We start from the raw sequence: 27,856 nt of genomic DNA on the forward strand, positions 1-27,856 counted from the left end.
TTAAAGCAACAGAAATGGATGCAATAAATTAATATTTTAGATGAATTCTTTATTGGAGGAAATGCAAAGTCATGCATCATGAAACCAATTACAATCATCAAGGGACACCCAGAGAGAACAGACGCATCTAGCAACATCAAAACAAACACACCCTTTTCTAGAATAGCCCGCAGCTCTTCTATTCTACTTGATATTTATAGCCACTTCCTAATGGCAAGACGTACTGTACTGTACTACACAGGCTACTGGCTGCCGCCCAAACAGCCTGCTGTAGATGGAACTTGTCCCCTTCTTCTCTCATATGCACATACACTCACTCTCACACACAGTATACTAAATATATCTGAATGCAGCTGGATATTTTTCGAGAGTGATGTTTGTTTTCTGGCGTAATCTAATCTATGGAACTGTTTTAGCAGGGGAAGTTGCGTAAGCTTGTGAATAACTCAGCTGTTCAAAGTTAATGCCATTCCCAACTCTGCTATATCAATTCCAAGATTTGCAACTTGATGTCGCTAATTCTTGCCATTCTTACTAATCTTTGAATCTTCTGTATGGGTAAGATCAGTAAGATTTTATTAATACTTTATTATTATTATTTAAAAAAAAAGCAGACATTCGTTAAATTGATCATGTGACACTGAAGACTGAAGTAATGGCTGCTGAAAATTCTGGTTTGCAATCACAGAAATAATGGTCTTGATCGCATTACATGTCCACATCACTTCGCCAAATGATGTCAGTCATTTCAAAAGGTCCTTACAGCCTACAACAGCAAAAGAACCAAAACCCAACACTACACTGACCAAGCAAATAAATATAGTAAGCAACAGGATAAAAACGACAAATTATTTCCTTTTGTGTTTGTGTGTGTGTGTGTGTGTTTTGGCCATAAAATTACATTTTATTATGTACGAAAGCTTTTTCCCTCTCCCTCTAAACGCACACACATAGGCCCTGTCCCAAAGTGGTCTTCCTACGAGTCCGCACTTTTGTGACGTAACGCCACTTTGGTTGTCGGGAAGAAGTCTGCTGCGGAGCTCGCTTCAGTGCATGCTCGACAAAAGTGCACATCGAGGGAGCATATTGACCACAAAGGGGGTACTCGCGAGCACACTTCTGCAACCTAAAATGACAAATGGGACCTCCTACGGTCTCATGGACTTAACGTTGTAAGTCCACAAAAACGAAAGTGTACATGAAGTGTGCCATGTGGGACAGGGTCATACAGTACGGACTCACACTCGCACAGAAACCTGTTGTCAGCACTGCTCGGACGATTTTATCAGTTAAAATAGTTTAGCAACTTAAAAGCTACATGACATTTCTTACTAGCGAGGCAATAACAGCGCTGTTCTTGAAGCAGACAAACTTACAGTTTCGTTATTAGTAGAAACGCTGTTGAGAGACACACAGGCTTAGGAAATTCACACACGCAATTCCATTGACTTCCATTCATACACATGCGAATACGTCACACCGTAAACGCAAGCTCATGAGAAAAGTTTCACATTTCACTGCGTTCCAAAGTTCAGGTTTGGTGAACTCTGAGCAGCAAATTCGCATCACGTAAAGACATGTGACCAGTAGATGATCGATATTTCATGGCACAACCTCTTGGCTTAATTAAAAGAACGCAGTAAAGTCAGGGAGATTGTATATTTTTACATTTTGTATGTATTATTATTTGTTGTATGTTGAATTCATGTTTATAAAAAAGACACTGCAGAGTGCATAGTGCTCTCACAGAGTGAAAAATACATCGCAAAGCAAAGAAGACACTGACAACGCGCCGACAGACAAGACAGAGCAGTCTCAGCTTTCAAATGTTGTCATGTTTTTTTAAGAAATTGTGGCTCTTTAATGTGCTATGACAGATCACTGTAGCACCTCAGTTCAAGCAGCACATGAACCGATCATCTCTTCCTACTAGTAATAAACGTGAATTAACATTAGAAGGTATGTTGTTTAAAATTACCTTTGCGAACATGACTGTTACAGTTTGTCGGCTTGCAAATTAGCAGAACTTGCACACAGTCACTGCAAAACTGTTCACAAGCTTCTAGGGATTTGATTTTGGTTGTCTTGAGTTGAAATAAATATATAAAAACCAGTGTGTCGATGTTTGTCTGCTGAATGTGACCAACAATCTCTGATTCCCATCTGTGGCCATGGGAAAGTGAGTATTTATAATGATTACAATCAAACTTAAGTTGCATTTAAACATTTCAAACAAAGAATTGGAATTCGAATTCTTTCAGCTTGTCGAACACATATTTTTATTTGGACATTTCTAGCATGTGACGGCTGAAGAAGCAGCAGCGAGCACCCAACGAGTGACACTGTTTTCATGGTAACCAGATATATTGATATAAACATAAAATTATCATGCAGTGCAATAAAATAGCTTCTCTTCCCTGCAAACGATGCCATGGAGAATGTGAATAATTCATTTAAAGGCAAAAACAAAACAAAAGGTGCAGGTATTGGTATTAATTTCAGTATCAGTAGTAGAGGGCGATCCTCCTAAGATGGCGGCGCTGCCCCAGCATGCAACACGGTGTGACTGGGAGAGTTTTTAAGTCCATCAGCGTTAATTTACCAACTCTCCTATCTGGTTTGTTTGTCAGACAAATTGGCGGATTTAGCGCCATTATTGGTCAGATCGCCTGTTAATCAAACTACCAGCAAAGGGTGAATTATTCCTTACACACTTATTTATGTAATCTTTCTCAAACATTTCAACCACACCAAACTTCACTGGAACATTCTTGTGTTGAAGGAAGTTCATGTGATAAATTCATTCCAAGGAATTAGTGCAGTGGCCCGTAGGTCAGCGGGGCAGGACTCCAGCTGTGTCTTTCTCCATGGAAAATACTCCTGAGAAACAGAGTGAAATGAAAGAAGGAAAACAAAAATCCTGTTTTTACTTCATAAATTGGATTTTGGAAGTCGTTACTCACTTTATGTAATCTTATACTTCTACGTCAAGCCCTGTTTGTTATCAGATAGCCAGACACAACGGTTTGCTGGTTGCTATGGGAGAGGGCCCTGGCAACTGTATTGTTTGGGAATGGTTGACTGAAGGAGGGGGCGGTTGGCTCAGCCTGACTGGGTTTGTTTTACTGCTCTGGGGTTCCCTCTTGGCACAGACTGCAGGGTTGGGTCATGGTTTCACCAGTGGATTCACGTTTACTCTGGGGTGAGCGGGACTGTAAACTGTGGGTCTCTGGGAACTCTGAGTCAGCACTTTCCCCTGGACGGACCATTGCAGTCTGACCACCAGTAACCACAGAAACCACACATACAACAGAAAGTCACATGACAACCAAGATTAACACCCACGGTTTCCAAGGAAACAGTCATAATTATAGAGCTTTTTTTAAACCTTTTATTTTAATCCAGTGTCTTGTGATGGAACAATTATTTTGATAGAAATTATGTATTGAATGAACTTTGATTTACCAAATAAAGTAAATAATTTAGGTTATGGCTAAAAAAAGTTTAAAAAAATTAGAAACAACTATGTTTGTCCATTTAAAAGTTGCTATGGTGTTTTGATTCTTTGCCAGAGCATTTATGTGTGCTCAAGGGTGTTCCAGTTGGCATTGGGCATTGTTACACATCTAAGATGTTCTGTTTTTTTTGTGGTTTTTTTAGCATGTGGTTACTAGGATGCTTAAGCTGATTGCTAAAACATTGCTTTTTAGTTGTTGCCTGGGTCTATCATCTATCTAACATTTTTCAATGATAAAAATGGACTGAAAACAACATGAAAGAGATGATAAGAGATTTATTTTAACGAACATTGTACTGTACTGTACTGTACACTGTTTTAGTTCCCCACAAGATCTCATCTACTGTTTGTAAAAAGTCCAACTGGACTGTGAGATCTCTCTCTCACAGATCATCCTGAAGCAGCTCTTCAGATGAAGAATGCACTGTCTCTCTAGTGTGCGTGTTTATCTCAAGAGGTCACAAAGCTCCAGTGTGACACTCAATGTGACATTTATGTACAAACGAATGAGAGCATTATCATGAGAGCATGAGACAGGGTCACTTTATCCCTCAATGAGACTTAATTCAACAGAACTATACACGCAGCTCACATTGTGTTTGTTTGAGGGTGAGTAACAGTTGTGTCACAAGGGTCCTTAGCCCACTCTTTACTTCAAAGGCAAGTTTTGACTGTCTTTTTCTACTTAAAAATGTAGATTTTTTTTTTATTTTTTAAAAACATGATTTAGTATGATTTTTAAGCATGGGGACCAAAAAAATGTCCCCACGAGGACAAGGATTTCGGATATTGCCATCTTTGTGGGGACATTTTGTCCCCATAACGTAGGGTATACTTGAACCACACACAGAGAGTACTGTGGGACTCCTCCAGTGAGACTGCATTGATGTTACACAACACAATTTTGTGTTCTTCACAATCTAATCAACTCTAAAAATGAACTCTTGGTTGATCGCTTAGATCTAATTCAATAACTACAGTCTTCTGAAGGCACAGCAAATTATGTTGAATTCTGAATCCTGAGTCCTGAGTCAGATTCTGGCCTTACTCAACATATTTTTTTTTTCTCTTTAAGAAAAATTTTTTTTTTTAAAGTATTTGTCACATTAGCTGTATACAAATGCACAAAGATGAGGATGAAGGTTCCAAAAGTCTTTAATTCAACACACTCAGCCGGAACGGCCAGATGTTGATCCTGGACACAGCCAGGATGATGTCTAATGATGGGGTTGCTGGAGAGAGAGGCCATGGTAGCATAGCCGAAGAGCGGAGTGACACTGCGATAGAGCCTCAGCGATGACCCCCCGAAATGGAATCAGGGCACCGGAAGTCTAAGGTGGAGCTGGTGCGACCGAGGGCTGAGGCGGATCCTGCAGGAGGGCGGAGCCAAACAGAGCCATGGGGTGGAGGGCTGGAGAGCAGTTGACAGCCCGCAAGGCATTGTTGAGGTAATGCTCGACCCAGGTGGCACCGATGGAGGTCACTGCTGGAGTCGAGAGGGGAAGGAGCGAAGGCGGAGGAGTCAGGGTGAAGGGCCGAGGTGGAACAACGGGATCTGAGGCCAGAGGTGGAGCCAAGGGATCCCCAGGCCCAGGAGAAACTGGCTCACAGCACACACAAGGTGTTGCCTCTGGAGGCGGATGGGAGACAGTGAAAACAGGGTGGCAGGAGTGGCTGAGGACTGGAGTGGAGGCTGAGGAGAAAAAGAGGGAATGACAGAACACACCAAATCCTGGGCAGACATATGGAGAGGAGGTGGGAGAGGGATGCTGGGCGGGACCAGTCAGTTCAAAATAGAGCAGACAGGATCTGGTGGGATTAAAGTGGGTAGGGGATCTTCCTCTCCAAAAACAAAATAATTGTTTATGTTGGTGGCCAGAAACTCACTCTCAGTGGCGGGAGTGTGGGCGGATCTCCATTCTGCACCCTCAGACTCTTCACGGAATCCCATGGGTTGTGATGCAGCCGGCTCACACATCTTGTCAGACACACGAGGCTCATGCTCTGGGGCGATGTCTTGCTCAGTCGTTCCTAACAGCTCTGGCTCATGCATTGTGGTAGAGGCGGGCTCTCTGCGGAGGGCACATGCTGCTGCTCTCCGGTTTCTGGCTGGGCACCGGGTTGGAAGTGGGGCTGGTGCAACGGGTCTGACGGTGAACGGCAATCCACATGATATCAGCAACCACTCCAGAAATGCTTTGAAGCTCCCTCGAGGTCCCTGCCCGGACAACTGGGCCTTTGTAGAGGTGTTGATTCCTGCGAGGAGGAATGAGCAAAGGTAGTCATCTGGGAAGTGTGACAGATACGCAAGGATGAGGAATTCCTTCAAATGTTCCTCAAGGGAGCGATCTCCCTGTTCAAGGCACAAGAGGAGAAAAGATGGACTGTCAATGACAACAATCACAGGCAGGGAAATGGTGCAAATGCAAAACTTATGTATATATATATATATATATATATGTGTGTGTGTGCTCTTTTTTATATTTTAGGCTTAATTTGGCCTACAGTCTTCCTTCACTGATACATAATAAAAAAAGTTTAAGTGTTTAGTAAACTGATCCCATAGGAACCACTGTGGCCTAAACAGTAAGCTGCCCGTCCACAGTGCTCTGTAAAATGACGCACCAGACAACTGACACAGCAGTACACTGTCACCTAATGCCAGAGGCCACGAGGCAGGTGAAACCTCTCACCTGTATTACCATAACCCCGTAACCCAGAGTGACCCACAAACAACAACAAATAAAGGTAGCGTGGAAACTGTCCCCTCAGATACACTTCAGAACATTTACAAAACTAAATCAAATGAGCAGAGTAACTCCAGACACTGATAAAATATTGCATTTAATGAGGTTTGTATACAGCAGATATGTTAGGGCAGAGGGCACTTAACAAGTCATGATGAACAGATGGGACCTGCAGATGGGCGTTACGGGAATTTGATTATGGGTGTGAAAGTTAATTTCCCAAGATCTGACTGTACAAAACTATTTTAATATATCCCTATTACAATTATACCCTCAATTGTATGTGTGTGTGTGAGATATGCACACATACATACACCCAAATCTTATTAGATCATTATGTATATTTAAATAATAGGCATATTTCTGTTTTATCTTCCATGTTATGATGGTATTGTGTGTCCTCATTTTGACATACTGTACCTGGAAAACAGTTTCTCCCATCCTGCTCCGTCTGTACTGGGTGTACCTACCAATTAGTAGCACACACTGTGAAGAACCCTCTCATATTCTTCCCAAGTGTGTAAGGAGAGCAGAAGAGGACATCTGAAGAAAGGACAGCGTGCTTCCTGCAGGGATAAAAATCCTGAAATCCCCTCTGAGATGAGTGCAAAACTGAAGCGCATGCATGGTCATATATCTTGCAGGGTTACGTCTGAGTTTCGGGTTATTTCCGGTCGAGTGTTGAATGAATGGAGAGAGTAGATTTTCAAGGGGGAAAAAAAGAGCATCTGAGGCCTTCATCTTATCTCAAAAAGCCCAGGACTGCAAGGCATGTCTGAAACTGGCCAAAGCAGATGCAGTTTGAGTGCAAGATAATGAAGGTGAGGTTGTGTGTGTGTGTGTCTATGCTAAATGCATGTAATTGGGCCAATGCTTGACTGGCTTCATTTACAGGTACTAGACAAAAGCAATCAGACTGCAGCCAGACCTCTGTATTAAACACAATGTTATGGACCTAAATGAACCATTAAAGTAAACTGATCACTAGCCCTCAATTAGCCACACTATAAAATAAAATAAAAGTTAGCCAGTTTGTGTATTTCTTCTTTAAAAAGATATCCCACATCAGCTACATAAATTTATCCACTAACCATTCAGAAACGTCCTGTTTCTTTCTACATGTTGTCACTTCTTCTTGAGTCTCTCCATCATTGTCCGACTTCGGTTTGAACATAAAAGGCTGAACAGTTTCTGACATTTTCAGTGAGTCTGCGTGAGGTAATCGGAGCTGCTAACACTATGTGTTAACACAAGCTCTTGAAACTCCGTCCTCTTCTTAGGAGCAGCAGCTCATTTGCATTTAAAGGGACACACACAAAAACTGAGCGTTTTTGCTCACCCTCAAAACATTTAACATGCTATAAAAAATGATCTGTAGGGTATTTTGAGCTAAAACTTCACATACACACTCTGGGGACATCAGAGACTTATTTTACATCTTGTAAAAATGGCTTTATACCACCCCTTTAAGATGCGTTTTTGGTCAATTGGATCACAACTGGACAAGGCTAAATACAGGTGTAAACTGGATTTAAACATTTTGAGCTTGTCCACTTTAAACCAATTTCCGACCACTTCCACAGGTCATCGAAAACGCATTTGAACGGATTGCTTTCGTAGTGTAGACGCTCGTGTTCGAAAAGCCACAAAAGACCACTTACACTCCGCCTATTGACCTAATGTGTAAACATTATGAGAAGTGCTCTAGCCAGAGGGGATTTAAACTTCGTTGGCTGGAGACCCAAGTTTGGTTTGAAGACGAAAAATGTACCAAGCACAATGTTCTCTCACTATTCCTGATTTCTAACACACACTCACTGCGTTCGGCATGGTCTTGCGGCTGTCAGATCAGAAACAGTGCTGCTGCTCTCCGTGTGTTTTTCCATTGTCTCCGAGCGTGTTCGTATGTAAATTGCGTGAGCTTTTTTTTCCATTAGATTGAAAGATCTGAAAAAAAAAACATACATTTACAAGCCCATAGGGTTCCCCTTGAAGAAATCAGGACAGAAGTGGTTGAAAGTGGACAAAAGAGATGGATTAAAGCACCAGGTGTAAACAGGTATGTGTCTCCCTCGTCTACATGTGATCCAATCGACCAAAACACATCTTATTACCAGTTGTAAACAGGGCCTGTGGTAGAATGTTATTGGGACATTGCTATCCGGTTGGTGTTTAATGTGTTGCTCATTGCTTATTGCTCCAAGTCCAAAGAGGTCACTATCAAGTCTTCATGACATTCTGTTCCCTCGAAATGGCTTAAGTTCCTCCTCAATAACTGGCACAATTTGAGGTTGAGTCACATGTTGACGTTTCACACTTAGCATTTTTGTAGCTCAAACATTAGAGCATGGTGCTAGCAATAATAGCAACACCAAGGTTATGGGTACAAATCCCTGGGAATGTATAAAAGTGTATCTTGAATGCACTGCAAGTTGCTCTGGATGGAAGTGCCTGCAATGCAAGATCTAGAATGGAGAATTAACCTAAAAGATAAGCAGTAGTGTTGCTTGGTAGGTAGAAGTGATATCATGTATTCCCTCTTTTATACAAAGCGATATAAAACACAAGCAAGGAATAAAATACTCATGGCCCTGATGTTGTTAACACCATATTCTGCCACCTGAACTAGGAACACTGTTTCATTATAAAACAATAGTCATGACAATGTAAACATTGCAGCTAAAAGTGAATAGTGCAGCCAGTTGGTGACCTTTCTTTTTGGGAGTTTTTACAGCAGGGACTATTATTAGAGTAACCTGCAGGAGAGATTAATTCTCCTGGACTAGATAACCAGCCAGACAGCTGCAGAAACAGTTTTTGCAGAAACAATGTTTGTCTCCTCAAACAAACTTTACTTTTATATAAATTTGTATGAGCAATGTGCCAAAACTGGTCTCAGATCTGCATATAACAATTCCTGATTAATTGCCTGGCCTCAAGTACAGAGTGCCTGCGAATAGAGTTTCATGTTTGGACATGCCTTTCCCACAGAAACCTTTTCCAGGTAAAAGACTGTGCACTGTGAAAAGGTTCACAGTATTCCTAGACTGATTCCTAGAAATTGTCCCTATCAGGAGACCGCGTTCATTCACACAGATAAACACACATGCATCCATAAAGCACTCTCTCACACAGATGTATACACTGCAGGACAAGTGTATATCTAAACTTGATCGATGCCCTAACGAACTCCAGCACATGGACGTTTGTAAACAAGCCAGCATTGCGTAAGGAAGCACATGCTTCCATTGGCCTGGAGCACTCTCCAAGCACTGCGCTCACCCGTGTCGGATTAAAGGAAATGTTCATACTTGAAAAGGACTGGCATCAAAACTGTACATGTTGTGCAAACTGTACAGATTATGTTGTACTGCTGTCATTGTTGTCCTTAAATAAACTGCTTGATCTTTGATTAAACATGCCCTCCCACATTTATTTCAATAATCAGATCTAAGGACTGGATATCACCTCATAACAGCTCCATTACTGAAAAGACCGGCATGCAAGGAGTGGCCAGGCGGGACAGGATGACACGCATGCAATCTGGGTTCTAAAAGGTCAAAGGTCACTGAGGCCACGTACACAATCAAGCTTAATTTTTTGCACACTCTGCACTATATGCAAATGGTCAACGAGTATGTATAAAGAGGGCGGAGGGAGGTGAGAAAAACCTCAGGATGAATTTCTGAGGCCCAATTCTCAGTGCAGTTGCAGCCACACCTGTTTGTCTATGGGGTTTAACTGCTTGCACCATTAAACCCTTGTTTCCAGTGAGTCTCTGTACCCAGAAACAGAGAAAACCAGCACTTGGGAAATGGAAAAAGGTGGAAATCTTTATGGCAAGAACCACAGATTAGATAAGACTCCTTTTCCGAGTAAACCTGTACACAGGTGTAAAGCTACAGAATAGATATCATAGGTGTGGATATGTGTGTGTGAGTGTGTTTTTAAGGTGGCAAAGGAGTGTCTTTGTAATGAAATGCTTATTTTTCCATTATTTAGAATCTTATCCCATAATCCTGATGTGGACTTTGTGCTAAAATGGGTAGTAAAAAACAAAAAACACCCACTGGAAAAAGTTGGGTAACACTTTTTCCTCAATAAACTCCTAATTTACTGCTTATTAATAGTTAATAAGGTAGTTGGTAAGTTTAGGTATTGGGTACAATTAAGAATGTAGAATAAGGTCATGCAGAATAAGGCATTAATATGTCCTTAATAAGTACTAATAAATAGCCAATGCTAATAAGCAACTAGTTAAAGACCCTAAAATAAAGTGTTACCAAAAGTTGGCACATATGAAAAAAGGCTGATGTTGTGGAAGAATAACACAATAATTGTTCTGGGAAGTCCTTTTCAAAAATAGGACAAGAAAATATGACCTAATATTACTTTAAATTAAACAATTGTTCCAGTTGATGAATATAATTTTTCAAGGAATTTGCTTTTTTAATTAATGGACAGCACATTTAAGATTAAAAATATGAACAGAGTTTATGTGTTACAATTTGCATACTATACATAGTATGCAAGATTAGAATTACTGCATTCCAAACCACAATTTGTTGAAAATAAACTACCAGTCAAACATGTAGACACACTAACTTACTGAATTATTAAATTATTGAAAGAGTTCCCATATGCTGAACGTTTATATAGGCTTATTTTCCTTTAATATTTACTCTACTTCTTCTAAATAATTATATGGGTCAATGACGTGATGGGTCATTTTTCTGTCCAAAGGCCTTAATAATAATAAAAAACAAAGATATGACATCCAAAGTATGTAGGTAGTACAGCTAGATCTCTTTTATTGAATCAAAAAGATTTTAATTATATTTTGCTACACATAAAGTATTTTAAAGATTCTGAAGTGTCAAAAGGTCATTCGGTTTAACCGTCCAAAGTCCAATACAGCCATTTCATTTGTGATTAAAATATCTTAAAATGCAATAAATGTATATATTTTTAATTCGGGCATGATTTTATAACATCATATATCAACATAGTGCAAAATGGAATTAAAATTATGTGTAGAAGTCATTGCTTTGTTATGAGAAAGAATGTCTGGAAAAATTTATTTTATTGATGTCATTCGGAGTAACCAATATAAAGGGACCATTTTGGATCAAGTCATGCGGTCAATATCATGTGACAGGATGTGACATCATTCAGACACCTGCAAAGGACCACATGGTCATGAAGCAAAGTAACTAACTCTCTTTTAACTATTTGAAAAATTAATGTTTTCACTTGATCATACGCATGTCTCGAAACATCAGGTCATTCGGTACAACCGCTATAAAACAGGGAAAATGTTGTAATATTTTAAAAACTTGTACTAAATATAAAATGTTTGATTGCTAGCTAGCTAGATATCAGCCTGTAAGCATTGTTTGAAAATACTGTCATTCGGTATAACCAAAAGTGTCATTTGGTAAAATCGAAATTTTGGTAAAACTGAATGACTTTTTGGTGACAAATTTTGTTCATCTTGTAAAAAATGATAAAAGCAGTGTTAATTGATTATAAAAACCACATAATCTCATTGTTAACACTTAATAAAACTTCAAAATTAATTACATCCCCATTAGGTTTTTTTTTAAACATTTTTAAAAACCTTATTCGTCAATGACCCATATATATAAATAAATGCTTGGAAAATAAATAAATAAATAAATTCAAGTTTTGTCAAGCAATTTTCATACATAAGTGCAATTAATATTATTCTACAAAATTAATTTCAAGCATTCAGTCAGAAGCCTTTATAGATCATAAGGTTAATTTCATTATCTAAAATTTTGTCTGGTCATGTAGTATGCCAAAAATGGCCAGGTGATAATGATATTTTTTCCAGAAGATTTTTGTGAATACCTTTTTGAATCAGCCTGTGATCTATGGTTGCTCGGTATGACCGAAATTACGATAAGAATACAATTAATTACAAATCTCGTTCTTCTAAATCTTAAGCGAAAGTCTGAATCAAAATGTGCATAAATCATTCTGACTATATGGGATCACTGATTTGAATGTGCTGCTGTAATGTGTGACTTTCAGATTTAAACCTGTCTTTAAAAATGAATCACAAAAGCAGGTGATTTACAGTCAGTCCTGGTGTGCAGAACATTGCAGGCGCTGGTTCTGCTTGATGTGTTTTGTACATCACACTAGGATCTGTAAGTACATACAGGAAAGGGTGTTCCTGAGGCTGGACGTATTCAAATGTTTTTAAGCAACAGGTGCTCAGTTCGACCCTACAAAGTAAATTATTCAGGCGCAGGACTGCAGCATGAGCATGTGATTTGTGACTGTCACACACACACAGACGCTCTGGGCAGAGTGACACTGCACACATGGTGTTCACTGTGACTTTGATTTGCAATGTCACCGTGACCAGAACCATCTCTCTTGTGACACCGGCTAACTTTCCAATACAGGAAGCAGTGAGTGTGTGTGTGTCTATGGTTCCACGTGTCCATCATGGGAAAGGAAATCACACTCTCCTCTAGCAGTAGCATGTTTCAAAGAAAGAGGATATTTCATCACCAGCTTGCAGTAGTTCTTCTTTAATTTCTGCAACATAATAAAACTAAAGCATGAGTGCTTAAAGGTGCAGTGTGTGATTTGTACACCACTAGTGGCACCAAATGGAACTGCAAAAAATAATCAGCCCATGCAAAACCTCTGCTACAATGCCAAAGTTGTAGGTGGTCACCAGGGTGTATGGTATGGATAAAAGATTTAAAAACGCATTGTGCATTGTGATGCATCAACCCAATAATAAAACATGTACATATTTTAATAACCTATTATAATGACTATAATAATACCCAATATGTCTTCCCCAAATGCAATGCATATTCTGGAGATTATACCAACACAATCTCACTGCAGTTTGTGACTATTTTACGTTTGGGCAAATTGGTGGCTAAAGACCCGTTCACACCAAGGACGATAACTATAACAATAAATATATTCTAAATATAAAAGATTAGCAGAGTCCACACCACAACTATAGCGATAATGGCACAGAGAAAATGTATCGTTGGAATCACTTTCTGAATGATATTTTTCAAGCTTGAGCATTTAAAGTGGCAGACGACAAAACTGCAGCGCGAGCTTAGAATAATAAACAGAACGATATCGTCCGCTGGTGTGGAAGCTAATAGAGTTATCGTTATGGTTATCTTTATAGTTATTGTTCTCGGTGTGAACGGGCCTTAATGTGACTTTGACCAATCTCATTCATACATTTTTGTACAATCTGCTAACACCCCAGTGGCGGTTATGTTTAATAGCTACCTTTTCTCGCAATATCAGGTTGGATTATATGTAACCCCTCACCCAGGTCCTACTCGCCCCGCTCTGGGGTGCGTTTCCCAAAAGCATCGTCAGCCAACTAACATCGCAAGTTCCATCGTTACTTACATAGTTCAACGATTTGGTGTTTCCCGAAACCATCGTTCAACCGAACATTCGCAAACTGCATCGCAAACTTGTGTGGTTGGAACGACAGCTCTCGAGCTGTGGTTAGAAGCATAGTTTCTTGTTTTTATGACATGTGGACTTAATAAATTCTTATCTTGAGCATAATAAGCAAGCTGACATTAAGTACAATGTATATCCTTTATTTCGAATATATACAAATTGAAGTTTGTCAAGAGATTTAAAGCACCGTTTTTGAAGAGTGCGCATGTGCGTACGTGCTCTATTACGTAAGAACAAGCATTTTATTTAATCTGGAAATAAAGCAAAATAACTGAGGAAAATGAGAATTAGTCCTCTAATGCCATGTCCGTAATTTATAGCAAAAAATCTAGCATTAATTCGATCTCATATGGATTCATTTAAAAAAGATATTTCTCACCACCTGCGTGACGTCATTCACCAACATGGTTGAACGACAGATTTGCGACAATACGGTTTCGGGAAACAGTCGTGACTAGCTAGTTGATTTGTTCAACGATGCATCGTACTATGGTAGTGAAGCAGCGAGTTACATCGTTGTTCGGGAAACGCACCCCTGCGCAGGCCTCAAACCTGGGTCTCCGGCGTGGGAGTCTGATGCTCTAACAAGGAGCTAAAGGCTGCAACCTTTAGAGAGCGTCATTCGCTAGAGCATCTTTTGAGATCAGAGAAGTGAGGTTTACTCACACAGCGACTACTAGCTGGCCTCCGTTACATATATAATGTGCTTTAATGCGCCTTGACTTGCAATGATTATTTGTCCATTAAGTGTTATATGCAATTAATATATTTAATAATTTAATTCTGTGACCCTGCTTGATTTAAGATGGCAATTCATTGTTGGTTCAGCATATTTTTGCACATTCTTTATTATGTAGTCTCTTTGTCTGTTTATTTTATTTTATTTACTACCTTAAAGCTGCAGTCCGTAACTTTTTTTGGTTAAAAATTATCCAAAATCAATTTTTGAGCAAGTACATAACCAGCCAGTATTCAAAACTATCATTACCTTACTAACTATCCTTACCTTAGCCCGATTCACAACGGTAAGCTTGTTTTATAATAAAATCAGTACTGGTGGGTTTCCACGGGAAATTCGAGCATGCCGCTGTTCATCTTTGCGTCATTACGTCACGTCTGTTTACATGAAGAATGAGTCCCAGCTAATAGGCTATATCACATGTGAGGTGGATCATTTATAGCCTTTTCTCACAGCAGCTGGAATAATTAAACTTATCATTTAGATGGCGGATTGTATGGTATGGTATGACGCGATGCTTTTTTTTTCAGTTGGTAAGAACAAATGTGGCAGGTTCAGATGACATTTTCCAGTGAAAAATCTTATTTTGGTCATACTTCAAGACTACAATCTGTGATTCCGAAGTAGATGTACAGTATCCACCGGTGCGGTTACTGACAGCCACACATTCAACAAAATGTGAGATTCATCCGCGCTGAGGAGTCGTGCCGAGGCACAACCCACGTAAAGATGATAATTCCAGAAATAACTGCAATTGCAGGTTTCGAACAGAGATGGCGACAAAGAGGCAAAACTTACAGACTGCAGCTTTAATTAAATCATAATCATAAAGATCATAAATCAAAACAATCGAGAACAAATATTTACAATATTTATGCAAATTAACAATGATGTGATGCATCAATTAACAAAAGAAATGCAGATACAGCACAGTCTTCAGTAGGAAAGACTACTAGCACTATCAGCACAGAGCAACATCAAATTATTTAATTACAGTCATTGTGAACAGGGCTTTAGCAAACACTACGAACCCTTAGTATTTGCATTTAAGAGTCCTTTCCTGTAAATTACATCAGCATAAATGTAATGAACAGATCAGCAAGTCCACCATGTGGTTATAAAGTTCAAACATCTGGAGAGAAACATGCATGTCAGGTGCTTTGTTTTCATGAGCTCATCTTGACTCAGCATCACATGACAGCAGCTTCTACCAGCTCCTCAGAACTCTGATGTCACACTGTTTTTGCTTTGTCTCAAGCGCCTTTCTGTTTAGTGCTGGAAAGCCCCTCCATTTGGGCTGATTTGTAATCTTTTCACAAAGATCTGCACAACAAATGACCATACATGGAAAACAATAATGACGTGTAATAGCAGCAGTCCAATGAAGCAGACAATGAAGTCACTTCAGTGGTCTATACACACATGCACACCCTCACTCTTTGGCGCATGCCACCAACTTTTCCAGCGTTGAGATCAGCAACACAAAATGTAGTCTGACCTCATGGAGGAAAAAGAGGGAATTGATGTTCTTGCGAGCACGTACACACACACACACACTCAGACCTCAGATCTCTGCTCCCTCTCTCTTTCCCGGAAGAACAGGCTCCGTGTTATTGGAAATGGAAAGAGCAAAGGAAAAGCAGGAAAGGGAGGGGTAAAAACAGATCAGGAGTTCCTTTTAAATCATGTGATTGGTGAGTCAGTGCATGAGCTCAGTGCAACACAAGATCTCCTGTGATTGGTGGACAGTGATGTGCTGATCCGATCTGCATAAGGGAGGACAGGGATGGAGTGAGCCTATAGGAATTATAAATAACTGCATAAGTGCACTGGGAAAAAGTGCAGGATTTCTTAAGATTTTTATGCCATTTTATGGGAAGAAAATATGAGTGCATCTTTTATAATAGTAAATATCTGCACAAATGTACAGGCTAAAATGGGCAATGAGTGATGGAGTGATTTTTTTAAAAAGATTTTTATATTTTCTGGTGTTTCTCTGTGAAAAATTCACAAGCGTGGTGATTAACAAGATGTTTCTATATGGTTACTAGGGGTTTCTGGGTGGTTTTTAGGGTATTTCTAGGTGGACACATTCATATTTATAAAAACAGTCTTTGACAGCGCCGCCACGTCAGGGTCTGAGCAGACATACGCACTTTTCCTTATGGCAGAGAGTCGGAGTACTGCAGGTGTTTGGAAATCTTAGCAATTCTTGCCACTCGCCATTCTCAAGTTAAGGATTTGGACGTTGACTGATGCTATTTTATATGTTAATGAAAAATCAAATGTAGGATGGTTTCTATGCAACATTTTATAAATGATGCCCCTGGTCACCATGAAATGCCTTGAAAAATACTGAGAAAGTTGGCAGAATAAAAGGAATGCATGGCAAATTTATAACTTTTGCTTCAAAATTTTTCAGAATACGTATTCCCTACCACCACAACACAATTATTTTGCACAAAATCGTGTACAAGGGACTTTGGGACAAAAAGGTACAGCTGTAGCTATTCCTCAGCGATTACAATAAGCTGGACCAGTTTGAAAATGTCATTACCACCACATTTTTGGACATGGTAGTAATAACAATGTGCAAATCGTGGGTTTTACATAAAGAGTAGGAGAATTCATTCTTTGTATCGAACTTAAAAGTTTGTACTTAAAAATGCTAATAGTTGCATGTGTTTTGCTTGCGTTTTTGCATGTTTACGATCAGCGTTGGCATTTTGAGACAGGAATTTGATTCCCAGTTTCTTCTTGACATCAATGCTGGGCTCTGTGCACGTCATGTTCAATGCAATGTTTACACAACAGACCCTCTGCACGTTACCTCTTCAACAGACGTCACAAATAAAACGCAAACATAGCCAGCGGCCTGCGCAAGCACTCTACAGTGGGAGAAGAGTTGAAAACAAAGGTGGTACAGCACCATCATTAATATTCCATCTCACTTACACAGTGATAGTGAGGTCACTGTATAACAGCTCTCTGAAGTGCTGTGTCATTAGAGGCACAGCCTGGATGATATTTCATCTGTGTACAACTACAGCAACTCTCCTTCAAAATAAACAATAGGGATTCAGCTGGATGCACAAGGCAAACTCTCAGTTTGTGAAGTTCCAGCCAAAGGAAATACCAAAAAGGGTTTGGCACCTTTATTTGAAGGTGTGATGCCCGTGAGAGTGCATTAGACATTGCAGTCATTGGAAATTAAGTCATCATGGTGATGGGGGCTGAAGGTCAGACTTGAGGGAACATCTATGTCCTGAAACAGATGCATCATTTGATGAAATAAAACAGATTCCCATTCCCATTTTAAGTAAATAAGCATTCTGTTTTTCTCAAGACTTTAAAGGGCAACTTTTTGAGCAATGTTGCTTGGGCACTTTCCCATTGAGAATGAGCAACAAATTTCTATCTGGATACTTCAGATCGGTTGTTGGCAATTTTTTGAGATCCTCCAATCAGAATGCTAGCAGCCGATTACGTGACCGGCTTGGAGATTTCAGAAAAAATTCAAACAAAATGGCGGCCTCTCAGTGGCAGTGGAGCGAAGAAAAGGAGCGTGAACTTATATCTTTTAACGGATAAGGATAAGGATAAACTTCATTTAACGCTGGTTGTCAACCCAAAACAGGGAATTTACCTCATTTAATGCTTAAAATACCAACAGGTGTAAAATTGAATGTGCGTAGGCTGTAATTTAGCCATCGAATGTTTTCAGTTAAATACTAAAAAGATGCTGTCTTTTAACATCTGTAGTGGTGTAGGCTGTAGGGTGTATGGCACAGGAAGGTATCTTTTGATGTGGATTCGAATCCGCCTTTTGCCAAACTTACTCGTCTGCCTAACAAGTGTTTATAATAAAGTATTTATTGGGTTGGCAATAGATTTGCTCCTCTCTGATTGGTTGCTGCCAACTGTCCGTTGCCCTAATTAGTTGCCATGTGTCTCACCAGGTTGCCCGTAGGCAGCAACATTGCCCAAAAAGTTGCCCCGTGTATCTTCACCTTAAGAGTCAACTAAGGACATTGCTGCCACATCAAAGCTGTCCAAGAAATGAAAGCAGATATTTCTGCCTGAAATCAAACTGTGTTGTGCAGCAAGGCTCCTGTGTAGATTATTAGTAACTGGAAAGCAGCATTGAATGTGTTGAGGAGATTTAGCTACATTTCTAGAAAGGGTGGGTTAAGCTAGGACACACACATTCAGGTGGAAAGAGCCACTACATAAACTCTCAGGGCAAACTAGGTTACAGTTAAAAGAATGCCAGTTCTCGTCAGGCTAACTCAAAGTGTTAGCAGAGGGGCTGAAATAAAATGCACTTCTGACTTACACTCAAACCTCTGGAGCCGTTTTTGGGTCACACTATGACCCAAGGTAGGTTCATCTGCATCCTAAAACAACCCTGAGCATCTTTCTGTGGACGAAACATAGGCTGAAGAGCAGGAATCAGGCTTAGGTGACAATGAAGCTAGTCCAAGCTTTCAAATAAGAGCAGTAGGTTACTCATTCAGGATGGGTTTATCACATAAAGCCTTTCAAATCGCATAAACACTTCTGCTGAAGATCCTTAAAAGCTAACAGTTTACTAACCATTTTCCCTTTGCCATTAGCCTAATTTACATAAGGATTTGAAAATGAAGGGAGTGGGTGCACACAAATGTGTTTGTCAGCAGGGGGAAGTTAACTGCCCAATATATCAACTCCCTGCTGAGTTAACGGCCCTACCGAGTCTTCACAGCCTCAGGGAACAATGAATAATTTGGAATTTTCTTGTTGACTCTTAGTGGGCAGGCTCTCATGGCCTTAGCAGTAAGGTGGAAGTTTAGCAGAGAATCCACATCCCAACAAATATGTTCTGGCCCAATGTTTTTGATGCCTCTTAATCTTTTTCTTTTCCTCAGTAAACTCCAAGCCACATTTTGCGAAATCTACAGGAAGTGACAAGATTTCAGAAACTAGTTGATAGATCTGACACCTTCTACTGCTGAAGTATCCAACCCTACTACTGTACCATCCTGCAGAGTTTAGCTAATCAAACACACTAGCTAATCAAGCTGTTCAGGATTACTTGAAAATTACAGGCAGGTATGTTGAAGAAAAGGCTTAGAAATGAACTCTGCATCAAGGTAGCCCTCCAGGAGCAGAGTTGGCTACCCCGGTTTACTGTTATTGAGGTGTTTTTAATTTGCTTGGCCCAGCTAAAGTCCAAAAGGTGGTGCACAGATCTTATTTAAGGACAGTCATATCAGGCCTGTGCTTGTTTCCCTACAGCACTCTCTCACAGCTTGAGTCGTGTGACCTCTTGTATAATTCCAGCTCTCACGGGCTTCACACACAGAGTGGCTGACAGCAGCCACATGCACCAACAGACCCAGGAAAGACCCTAAAAAAACCCTGAGCATGTATATTTGTGTTTGGCTCTGGGCTTTAGATTTAATTCAGTGTTCTCCCACAGACTACGGCAGATGTTTTTGCTTCTGCAGTGTTTTCTGTGGGGCATAAAGTGGGTGAGGAGTGTGAGTGTGAGATTTCCCACCACCTGCAAATGCAATGTAGCCTTACTCAAAACAGGAAACAGATGAAAGAGAATGATTCAGAAAAAAAACAGCTTGGACAGCACCGACCTTAAACCAGAAATGCGCTATTTTGGACTGAGCGTACAGCTTTGATTCCTCAAAGGGAAACTTCCATAAAGAAGTAAATTTGCTGTTAATATTACAACCTGAATTCCGGAAATGTTGGGACGTTTTTTTAAATTTGAATAAAATGAAAACTAAAAGACTTTCAAATCACACGAGCCAATATTTTATTCACAATAGAACATAGATAACATAAGCGTTTAAACTGAGAAATTTTACAATTTTTTGCACAAAATGAGCTCATTTCAAATTTGATGCCTGCTACAGGTCTCAAAATAGTTGGGATGGGGGCATGTTTACCATGGTGTAGCATCTCCTCTTCTTTTTAAAACAGTGTGAAGACGTCTGGGCATCGAAGTTATGAACTTCTGGAGTTTTAGTGTTGAAATTTGGTCCAATTCTTGCCTGATATAGGTTTGTTTCCAGCTGCTAAAGAGTTTGTGGTCGTCTTTGACGTATTTTTCTCTATAGGTGAAAGATCTGGACTGCAGGCAGGCCAATTCAGCACCCGGACTCTTCTACGACGAAGCCATGCTGTTATAATAGCTGCAGTATGTGGTTTTGCATTGTCCTGCTCAAATACACAAGGCCTTAGACATTGTCTGGAGGAGAGCATGTTGCTCTAAAACCTTTATATACCTTTCAGCATTCATAGTGCCTTCCAAAACATGCAAGCTGCCCATACCGTATGCACTTATGCACCCCCATACCATCAGAGATGCTGGCTTTTGAACTGAACGCTGATAACACGCTGGAAGGTCTCCCTCCTCTTTAGCCCGGAGGACACGGCGTCCGTGATTTCCAACAAGAATGTCAAATTTGGACTCGTCTGACCATAGAACACTTTTCCACTTTGAAACAGTCCATTTTAAATGGGCCCACAGGTCACGACAGCACTTCTGGACCATGTTCACATATGGCTTCCTTTTTGCATGATAGAGCTTTAGTTGGCATCTGCAGATGGCACAGCGGATTGTGTTTACCGACAGTGGTTTCTGGAAGTATTCCTGGGCCCATTTAGTAATGTCATCAACACAATCATGCCGATGAGTGTCGTCTGAGGACCCGAAGGGCATCAATAAAAGTCTTCGGCCTTGTCCCTTACGCACAGAGATTTCTCCAGTTTCTCTGAATCTTTTGATGATGTTATGCACTGTAGATGATGAGATTTGCAAAGCCTTTGCAAATTGACGTTGAGGAACATTGTTTTTACGTTGATGTTGAGGATTGTGTTTTGTACTCCACAATCTTTTTACACACTCTTTCACAGCTCTGCCCATCTTTACTTCTGAGAGACTCTGCCTCTCTAAGACATCCCTTTTATAGCTAATCATGTTACAGACCTGATATCAGTTAACTTAATTAGTTGCTAGATGTTCTCCCAGCTGAATCTTTTCAAAATTTCTTGCTTTTTCAGCCAATTGTTGCCCCCGTGCCAACTTTTTTGAGACCTGTAGCAGGCATTAAATTTGAAATGAGCTCATTTAGTGGATAAAACTGTAAAATTTCTCAGTTTAAACATTTGTTATGTTATCTATGTTCTATTGTGAATAAAATATTGGCACATGTGATTTGAAAGTCTTTTAGTTTTCATTTTATTCAAATTTTAAAAAAAAAAACGTCCCAAAATTGTAAAAGAGCAATAATATGCCTTTTCTCTATTCCACTGATAGGGTCACTGATAGGGCTTCATCCATTTTATAAGTGATACTTACCCTGAACCAATGTGTTCAAATCAGCAAGTTTGAAATATCTTTGATGAATAAAATATCAGGCTAAAAAATCTCAAAGCTTTTATACATAGTTTTTCTTGCTAAGACAAACATCACTATTACTATTTGAACAAGCTTCTATGACTAATTATTCAACTTCTTTGTTTATGCTTGAGCTGTTGAGGAAAGATTTATTATTTTTGTAAGGTGTATTCACAATTACCATTGCTCTGCAAAATTTCAATAGGAATTTGTGCAACCAGACATTTTGATTGAGGGTGAAAAATGTCATTGGGTTTAAGATGGTCACACGAATTTGCCGCAATGACCAACAAAAAGCTGTTTGGCTTGAAAGTGTCCTCTATCTTAGCAGTGCTTTGTGCATCATTATTGACTTTGCTCATGTTGACCACGCTTTTACCACCTATCTGACTATAAAACCCCCATACACTTGACATTGAAGCCATATAAAGGGATCAGAATATTTTAGGGGCTTTTTTTTTTTTTTACTTAGATCAGTAGTTTAACAACCACAACACCCTAGCATTGTGGTTGCAACTTTTGCACTGGTAAGCACCACTCACGTTTTCCATAAACAACATTCCATAAAAGACTTAATCAACAAGACTGGGACATTTCCAGAAACTCTCCACCTGAATTGTAGATTGTGGCATTGTGTGCTGGGAAGAGATCCAAATTCCAAGCATATCTGAGCATTATTACTCATTATAACTAATGTCAATAGTTTTGTTTAAAGTATAAGGTCACAGAACAGGCCTGCTCAGTTAAACAGACATGGCACTTTCTGTCTGTTACAAAAGGAATGAGATTCATTCTTTTTTTTTTTATCTCTCTCACTCACACGCACAAGTCCCCAGCTCTTCACTGTAAGACTGGTGTTCAGGAACAGGAACCAGTTCCTCAGGGACTGCAGCAGGAGAAACGGGTCAAGCAGGCCGGGCAGAGAAAGAAAACAGCTCAGGTTCATGAAGAACTGTTGCCTGCAGGCAGAAACTACATGTCCCCGCCTATAAAGAGAATGCTGGGATTCATGGAAAGCTTTGTTCCCAATGGAGAAAAAAGAAAAAACTTACTGTGTGAAAATGTACTTCCACAAAAGTGTGAGAACAGAGGCTGGAAGAACATGCTGGTACATGCAATTCCCAGCCTGATTTTTACTCTGCCAACAATGTCAGAGCAAACACACACTGTAGTAAAACATACACTGTAGCGTTTTAAAAACTGACCTACATTAATTTGCAATACTAAGACAACAAAATTCCCCTATGTGCACTTCTAAATTCCAAAAGATTTTATATGCAAATCCCGAACCTACATTTGTATGCAAATACTTAACCTTTGGAATACACTTTGGTGACTTCTTGAGGAAGAAATTTTTCCCTTGAGCAGGGAATTTGCATATACGCTTCACGTGCAGCACTACAAAGACGACCAAACGCTCTCTCTCTCTCCTTTGAAAAATGCTCTGAAAAGGAAAGCAAACAGGTTCAGTGTTAGTGTTTTTAGGTAAATCACATTATGACTGTTCTAGGCAAAGCATCAAAACTGACCTCAGTTCTGGTGCATGAGGACATCTAATCCTTTAAACAGGCTCATGCAGACAGATCTACCGTACAGCAGTTATCTGAGCTGCACTCTGGGAACACACTGAGTCTGTAATATTGGAAAGTGTTGACCCGGGCAAAGTGCCCAGGGTTCCTGGCAGACTCCAGATTCTCAGCACAGGTGGAATGGGAGGAGGTGAGAGGTCAACAAGGCATACTTATATACATATATATATATATATATATATAACTACATATATATATATAATGCAAAATAATAATTTTAAAAGGTTGAACTTCAACTTCCAAAGACTTTCGTACCTCTAAGCACAAGCATCACAGTGCTTCGACCACCACATGAAAAACCTTGCTGATCGTCATAGCATTTTACTATTTGCATCTACAATTTGATTCAATGATATACCTTTGATGATGTTGTACTCAGGGTACTCAGTTTATCTGCATGGGATCAGTCTCTCTTGTTTTGATTTTCATGAAGGCATGGATGATATAACATAAGAGCTGTTGGGTAATCGCTGGTTGCATTTTGATTTTGGTCAGTAAATGGGGTAGAAGACACTGATTGAACTTTGAATATTGTGTTAGACTGCTTGACCTGTGAACTGCAGCACCAGGGCTAACACAGTAGCTTCACACTAGAGTTCAATGTTGATGTTAAAGTTACGGTAAAGGGCCTTAATCTATGCGCATGCTCTTATCTCTGAGGTTGCAGGCTGCAACTGTAAGTCAGCGGGAAATCCACAGACCAAAACAACCTCATTCAGCATTAATGCCTCTTCCTCTTGTATCTCATTTTCATATTCGTCCAGGCAATCCCTTGTATCTCATTTGAATAAGAAAGCAAACATTAGCTGTGCAAATAAGATGTCTGAAATTTGTCCATGCGTGTTTGCATGCATGTGGGTTTTCAAAGGTCTCTCATACGGGAACCGCGAGAGCCATCCTAGGCCCACTCAGTAAGTGGGCGATGCTGATGGGCAGTGTAGGTGAAGAGTGTTTACAAGCAGGTTACACACAAAAACAGATATGGAGCTCTGTAAGACAACTATGACGTGGCAGTCCAGAGTCCCTCTGACAGTGACAAACATAAATGTACATTTGTGGTTTTCTAGAATAACTCTCACCCCAAGGAGAAAGCTGCTGGTGGAAAACACCAGAGAGATTACAGATTACAAATCTTTATTATATTAATTACTTCATTTTCTCTTATTTGCTCATTTCTGTTCTGCTGAAGGTAATTACATGCGTGACTACTGTAACACTACTGAAAATGTAAAAAGATATTACTCAACAGGCATATCTGTAATCAATGCATTGAATTTTCATTTCTATGCATTTTTAGACCCCTAGACACTTTTTATTATTAATTTCTCACAACTCAGTCCTTAACTATATGTACTCACATCAAAAAATAAGTACTTATTGTGTTCATATTGTACTGCAAAACACTTCTTTTGATGCTTCTATTGAGGTGGGATGCAATTGTGGGTTAAAAGAGTGGGATAAAGTGTAAGGGAAGGGACAATAGTGTAATTGTTGATGTAATACAGAAATTAATTACAGTTGTAATTACATGCATGTATTTTTTATACTTAAAATGTTAAATGTAAAACATATGTACACAGTAAGTGCATTGTATCAAATGATTAATTTAAATATTAGTGCAAAGACACCTAATATAAAGTGGGACCATATCCATCCATATGCGACTCTGAAATCTAAATATTATTTTACAATATTAATGAAATCTATAAATATAAATAATATTTATGAAGTAAATATCTGCTCTTATTATCATAGATTGATACTGATAATTATGTTCAACTCTTAAAAATATTCTAGAGAAACAAATGGAACTGGAGGAAAAAATAAAATCATATGGTGAATTATTACAACTGAAAAAGGTCAATATTATGCATTAGTACAGTTATTATAATCAATATTATATATTTCCATAAATGATACACTGAATTTTTCACTGTCAGATCGATGCATGCAAAGCATCAATTCATTTTAACACCCCTTTACTTTATTTGCATTACTCAGAGAATAAAGTTTCCCCATGTGCAACAAGATTCTACATGCAAATAAAGATCTCACATTTTTATGCAAATACAAATACCAGTCCTTTGGGATGAACTAAAGTGACTTCTGGTGAGAAAGAAAACTTCTCCTTCATACTGCAGTATATTATTCAATATGCAAGACATTTTTTTTGCTTTGTTTTCTATTACAGCACATACAAGTTCAATACTTGTATTCTCATAACAATGGCACTTTTCAAAATGTTAAGTAATATGCAAGAGCAGGACGGCCTGTACAAAAGAACAAGCAGTTGCTTGTAAAGGCAGTACATAAAAAGGACAGCCGAACTCTCAGAGAACAAAACAGTGCAGATAGGAGATGGGGCGGGGGCGAGAAAGAAAGAGCTGCATAATTTCAGCAGTGACGCAGCATTCATGCTACTCTCAAACAGTGACCATATTAGGGCATGGGTGGGGCTTCAGCAGAAACCAGGAAGTAGGGGGTCCTCTAGTGGAAATACCACATGACTTCCAGTAGAATCTCGAAATATCTCTCTTCTACTCCCCCCTCCCTTCTGCTGTTTTACTCTCTCTGACAAAATGCACTCTCTTCTGTGTCATAAGAACACTTATTGATCAGTTCAAATGTGAAGCAAGCAAGAGTAACATGAGGTCCTCTTCCAATCTCTATGCTAACAAATGCTGTAATCCGATTACTGGCATTTACAGCAAAAACATTGTGCAAGCAAGTGCAATCCCAAGCAGGTTCATAATACACTTTCTGGTAAATGAGACTGGTGCAGAAAAAAACAGAAAAGACAGCTGCTCCTGAGGTTAAACTTATAGTGTAAAGCTGTTAATATTTTCTTAAACAGTTCTGTTTGAAGATCACTGTGGTTATTTGACAACATTAAGGAAGGGTCAAACACAGCTTGCCAAGTTCACTAGATATGGTGCAATATTGTGCTAATATAGAGTATGTGAAATTTTGTCTTTAAAAGGTTGCATGTATGCAGTCTGTCATCAAATACTATAATTAAGTAGAGGAATCACTTTAAAATTGTAATTTAGTGCCAGATCCAGACACTACAGAGAGCTTACATTACAATATTGAAAGTGAGTTGCACATTTTTAACTGAATGCATAAAAACATACATATTCAGAATAGTTCTGGCACAAAATTAAACACACACTATGAATTTGGGTAAACTGGCCTGTAATGATTAGACCCAAACCATCATGCAAGCTCAATTCCGTTTCATTATGAAATTATTTTCATTGTTTCATTATGAAATGTTTTAACCAGGGAAGGAACCCCAGTTGAAATACTGCTGTGCACCAGTAAAATATTACTGATAAATCCTTTTCTGTCAGTTGAGACTATCATATAGCCTACTCTGAATCATTTTCCCTGATAATACTTAATCAGTTTGTTTTCTATTAGCTGTTTAAAATAATAACTAGCGATGCCAGACTGCGAATGAATCACTCTTTTTATCTAATCGGGTTTGTAGAAAGGTCTTAAATTGTTTGCAATTTGATTTATTCTGGCACTTCAGTCACATGGGTTGTAGCTTGACACTAAAGACATCCATATATCAGAAAACAGTAGTGAAACTTTTCTTAAAGTTGGTCTGTTTCTCAATACTGATGACAGGGTAGAAATGCCTCTGTTTGGAATGCCATTTAATGTGCACAACTTTATATTTTGGTGTTGTAGTAAGAGTATAGCATAAAGTTTGAACAGAATCTTGCTGAGCATGTTAGAGTCAACATGTTTAAAGCAAGCTACCTGAATGCTGTTTTAATGGCACAGACCATCATGACTAACTTTTAAGTGATGTCCAGTGTCTGTTAGCTATGTCAGAACAGCACAACCGTAAACATAAAGATCATTTACGTATCATCTTTTAAACCACATCTAGCTCCCTCGCACCCACAACAGAGACACACACAAACCTCTGGAATCACTCCGTTTACCTCAAACAAATACCAATCCAGAGGTCAGAACAGCGCGACAGGGCGGGATTCACCCACTCTCAGCGTCATGGTAACCACACGAGAATGTTCCGCTACAGAGCGCGCTCTCTACTTGCCTTTTCGCGGTCTCACTTTCCCTCCCACTCACGAGGCAATCCCCCTCAGCATTGATCAAACGTCACTGTCACAGCTACGCCCACACTTCAACTCGACGCAGCGAGATTCTCCGCTACGCACACAGTGGGCTGAACAGTGAACTTGACACTCAGACACACTGCTCACCTCAATCTTTACGACAATAATAATACAGCGGACCATAGCTGCGTCCGATTCACAGGGTCCATACGCAATAGTTTAAAACTATGCAAACACACAGAATTACATTAGAAAATATTCTTGTCAGATAAGAGGTGAACTA

General features: G+C 39.5%; 2 protein-coding genes across 10 annotated transcripts in view; one reads left to right on the forward strand and one right to left on the reverse strand.

Annotated features, from left to right (window-relative positions):
* LOC127522583 (histone-lysine N-methyltransferase 2D-like) lies at positions 1 to 27,700 on the reverse strand. 9 transcript variants are annotated; one of them, XR_007932631.1, is made up of 6 exons: positions 27,439 to 27,683; positions 23,206 to 23,334; positions 22,711 to 22,907; positions 5,405 to 5,870; positions 2,964 to 5,210; positions 1 to 2,880 (listed from the first exon to the last, which is right to left on the reverse strand). XR_007932631.1 is itself a non-coding variant. In XM_051912711.1 (5 exons), the coding sequence occupies exons 3-5, from the start codon at positions 22,834 to 22,836 to the stop codon at positions 4,849 to 4,851; spliced, it is 954 nt and encodes a 317-aa protein (XP_051768671.1). In that variant the 5' UTR covers positions 22,837 to 22,876; positions 23,206 to 23,334; positions 27,439 to 27,683; the 3' UTR covers positions 1 to 4,848. The 9 variants fall into 9 exon arrangements, 5 of the variants coding, with proteins under 5 accessions (XP_051768671.1, XP_051768668.1, XP_051768669.1 ...); XM_051912711.1 differs by having other exon boundaries at positions 1 to 5,210; positions 22,711 to 22,876; XM_051912708.1 differs by having other exon boundaries at positions 1 to 5,210.
* The window catches only part of ranbp3a (RAN binding protein 3a), a 386,526-nt gene that overhangs the window by 159,917 nt on the left and 198,753 nt on the right, over positions 1 to 27,856 (forward strand). The window lies entirely within an intron of this gene.

This window comes from Ctenopharyngodon idella, chromosome 11 (assembly GCF_019924925.1).
Source record: "Ctenopharyngodon idella isolate HZGC_01 chromosome 11, HZGC01, whole genome shotgun sequence".
Classification (NCBI taxonomy): domain Eukaryota; kingdom Metazoa; phylum Chordata; class Actinopteri; order Cypriniformes; family Xenocyprididae; genus Ctenopharyngodon; species Ctenopharyngodon idella.